The sequence below is a fragment of the Aplysia californica genome, unplaced genomic scaffold, assembly GCF_000002075.1.
Source record: "Aplysia californica isolate F4 #8 unplaced genomic scaffold, AplCal3.0 scaffold00044, whole genome shotgun sequence".
NCBI classification, from domain to species: Eukaryota; Metazoa; Mollusca; class Gastropoda; order Aplysiida; family Aplysiidae; genus Aplysia; species Aplysia californica.
The window spans coordinates 950,686-953,606 of NW_004797314.1; the positions used below are offsets into that span (position 1 = coordinate 950,686).

General features: G+C 44.6%; 1 protein-coding gene across 1 annotated transcript in view; it reads left to right on the forward strand.

Annotated features, from left to right (window-relative positions):
- Positions 1-2,921, forward strand: part of LOC101864511 (titin homolog) — a gene marked incomplete in the record, with an annotated part of 108,366 nt that overhangs the window by 40,737 nt on the left and 64,708 nt on the right. Inside the window, 1 exon segment of the mRNA XM_035968182.1 lies at positions 1,950-2,088. Coding sequence (XP_035824075.1) covers positions 1,950-2,088 — 139 coding nt within the window.

Genomic DNA, 2,921 nt, shown 5'->3' on the forward strand with positions numbered 1-2,921 from the left:
ACAAAAGCTTGACGATCTATCGATCGTACGAAAAATCGCTAGGTGTAACCAAAAAATTATACAAGGTCTCGGTTTCCTGTCGTCTATTGTGTAATGCTTTGGTTTTGTGCCGGCGGAACGCGCTTCTGTTGGCTCCTGCTTCTGTTGGCTCCTGCTTCTGTTGGCTCCTGCTTCTGTTGGCTCCTGCTTCTGTTGGCTCCTGCTTCTGTTGGCTCCTGCTTCTTTACTTTCCCTACGATGTTTCTGTCTGTCAGTTTTACCTTTTCCCATCACCAAATAACCATTAGTGTGCTCTTCTTTACTCTAACAAAACAAACAAAGCCACCGCACGCGTCAAAGGCGGGACTTTGAATTGCCTATTGAGAAGTTTGCCGTGTCAATCCATGGTGCTCGATCTGACCCATCCTGAGTTGGTCCAGGGAGGTAGGCGGGTGGTTGGCGGGTGCTGTGGTGCGGTTTGCTCCTTCTTTCCTATCATACATTTATCGTCCTGATCTCTCCTCCTTTTTATGTTTGTTACTCTCTTGTAACTCGTCTAATCTTCGGCACGTATTTGACCTTATTTATTTGCAAGTGCCGTAAAACTCTTACTAAAACTAAAAACTGAGGGTATAACGAAGGGAACAGTCATATTATGATTTTATGACAATAATATAATCTAAATGGTGCCTATATAGGCGTAAAATATATACAATCAGCCTTGGACCCAAGCTCTGAATAACCTAATAGTGTTGCTAGGGGGTAATGTTCATACCGTACACTTTTTCAACCCAATCTCTGACACAGGATTTCAGTAAGTTACTTACTTAAATTTTACTTTTATCCGCCGCTTATACCCTTTTGGGTGTCGCGGGAAGAAAGAGACGTCTCTCTGTCGCCAGCCGGAGAGCTTGGGTCAGGGTGATGCCGTGGGTGGTGAATGTTTCCCTGACTCCATCTATCCAGGTCTTTCTCGGTCGCCCTCTAGCCTTGTTGCCATCGAATTTTTTTTATGTAGGCACGTTGTGTTGAATGATCAGTAAGTTTCAACGTCCGAAAAGTGGAGGTTTTAGGAAGTTTTACCGACGGAGAGGAGATAGACTATGTTGTCACTAATTAATCTGCTTTCCAGTTTACCCAGAACGTGTCGAATTAAGCCTGCTGATGCGGGTGGTTTGAGGGCGTCACCAGCACGTCCTAGTTCTTATTCTTGCTTCCCTCGGTTACTTCTGTCCATCAGTCATGCTTTTTCTCTGCGTTATAATATTGCCGCTGTCGTGTCGATGCACTTCTCTGGACTGAAACTAAGTAAAGCCTGACGTAAATACATGTGCTAAAAATCTGTGGATAAAGCATGAGCTTTTGTAGTTAACAAAAATCTACTGAGAAAGGGGTCCAAAGCAGTGCAGTTGAACCTACTCCAAAATGCCACCTGTATAAGACAATCACCAGGCAGTACAAAATACCACTTTCCATTTCCTCGTTTCTGGACTTTTATTTCCATTACAATGACACTCACTGTGTAAAACAATCGCCTGTTTAACATGACCACCTTTCCTCGACAATAGGTGGCCGACCTTAGACAATTTCGACAGTATTTCCAGTGTTTCTTGTTTCATTGTAACTTGTACAACTATTCCAAATGGGTGCTTGGCAGTTACTCTGTTGCGTTTTGCTCTTTCTTTCCTATCAACCGTCTGCCGTCCTTATCTCATCTTCTCCTTTTCTTTGTATCCAACTCTCTAGCTCACCTCTAATCTTTGGCACTTTTATAACGTAATTGTTTTGCTAGTACCGTAAATCACGGGGTGTCCCTCCTACAGGCCACTCACCTTGCTTCAGACAGACGCCTGTGTCTCCCTGCGACACCCAACGGTACAAGCGGAAGAATAAAGTAAAGTAATTACGTAAGTAAATCTGTTACTGATACTAAAACACAGTTCTAAATATTACGTTGCCATCTATTTCAGTCCCTGCTTGATTCCCACCATGGCCGCTACGCTATCGGAGCAGACTTGCCGGAAATTGACAACAAGAGCCATCACTCTGACCTCACGGGTTCCTTCAAGGGAGCCCCCGTGCCTCCGCATGCTGTCAAACAGCACGCACGTGAGTCATCTTGTCTGTTGTCGTGGGTGTTTGACGGATGCTCTTGTTCGGTTTGTTTCTTCTTTCCTATCGAACAACTGCCGTCCTTATCTCGTCTTCTCCTTTCCTTTGTATCCTACTCTCTAGCAACACCTCTAATCTTCGGCACTTATATGACTGAATTGTGTTGCAAATGCCGTAAAACACTTACTAAAACTAACGGTTGTCTTAAGAGGAATACACGCTCAGCGTAAAGGCCAGCACGCAAGCCAACACATATTCTGGAGTGCATTATGCTGGCTTGTATTCACACACACGCTCTCACGCATACGCACACTCACACTCACACACACGCACACCCACAAACACACACACACACACAAACACACACACAAACACACACACACACTCACACACACACACACACACACACACACCCACATGCAAATACTCTGCTTCTTTCACACATACATGTGTACACATAATATATATACATACAATGAAGCACCCTGACACCGAAAATCACTCACACACATACGGACACTTTTATACACGTCACACAATCCCATTTTTCGTCATATACGCGCGCGCGCGCGCTCACACACGTACACACAAACACATGCACTCGTGCATTCAAACAGACACACACTCTCTCTCTCTATTCCTCTCTCTCTCTCTCTCTTTCTCTCTCTCTCTCTTTCTCTCTCTCTCTCTCTCTCTCTCTCTCCATCTCTCTCCCCAGCTCATATAATGGTACAGACAAGCACACACGCACACACATGCACATAGACGCACATACATACACACTCTTACTCTAACATACACACACTCTCTCTCTCTCTCTCTCTCTCTCT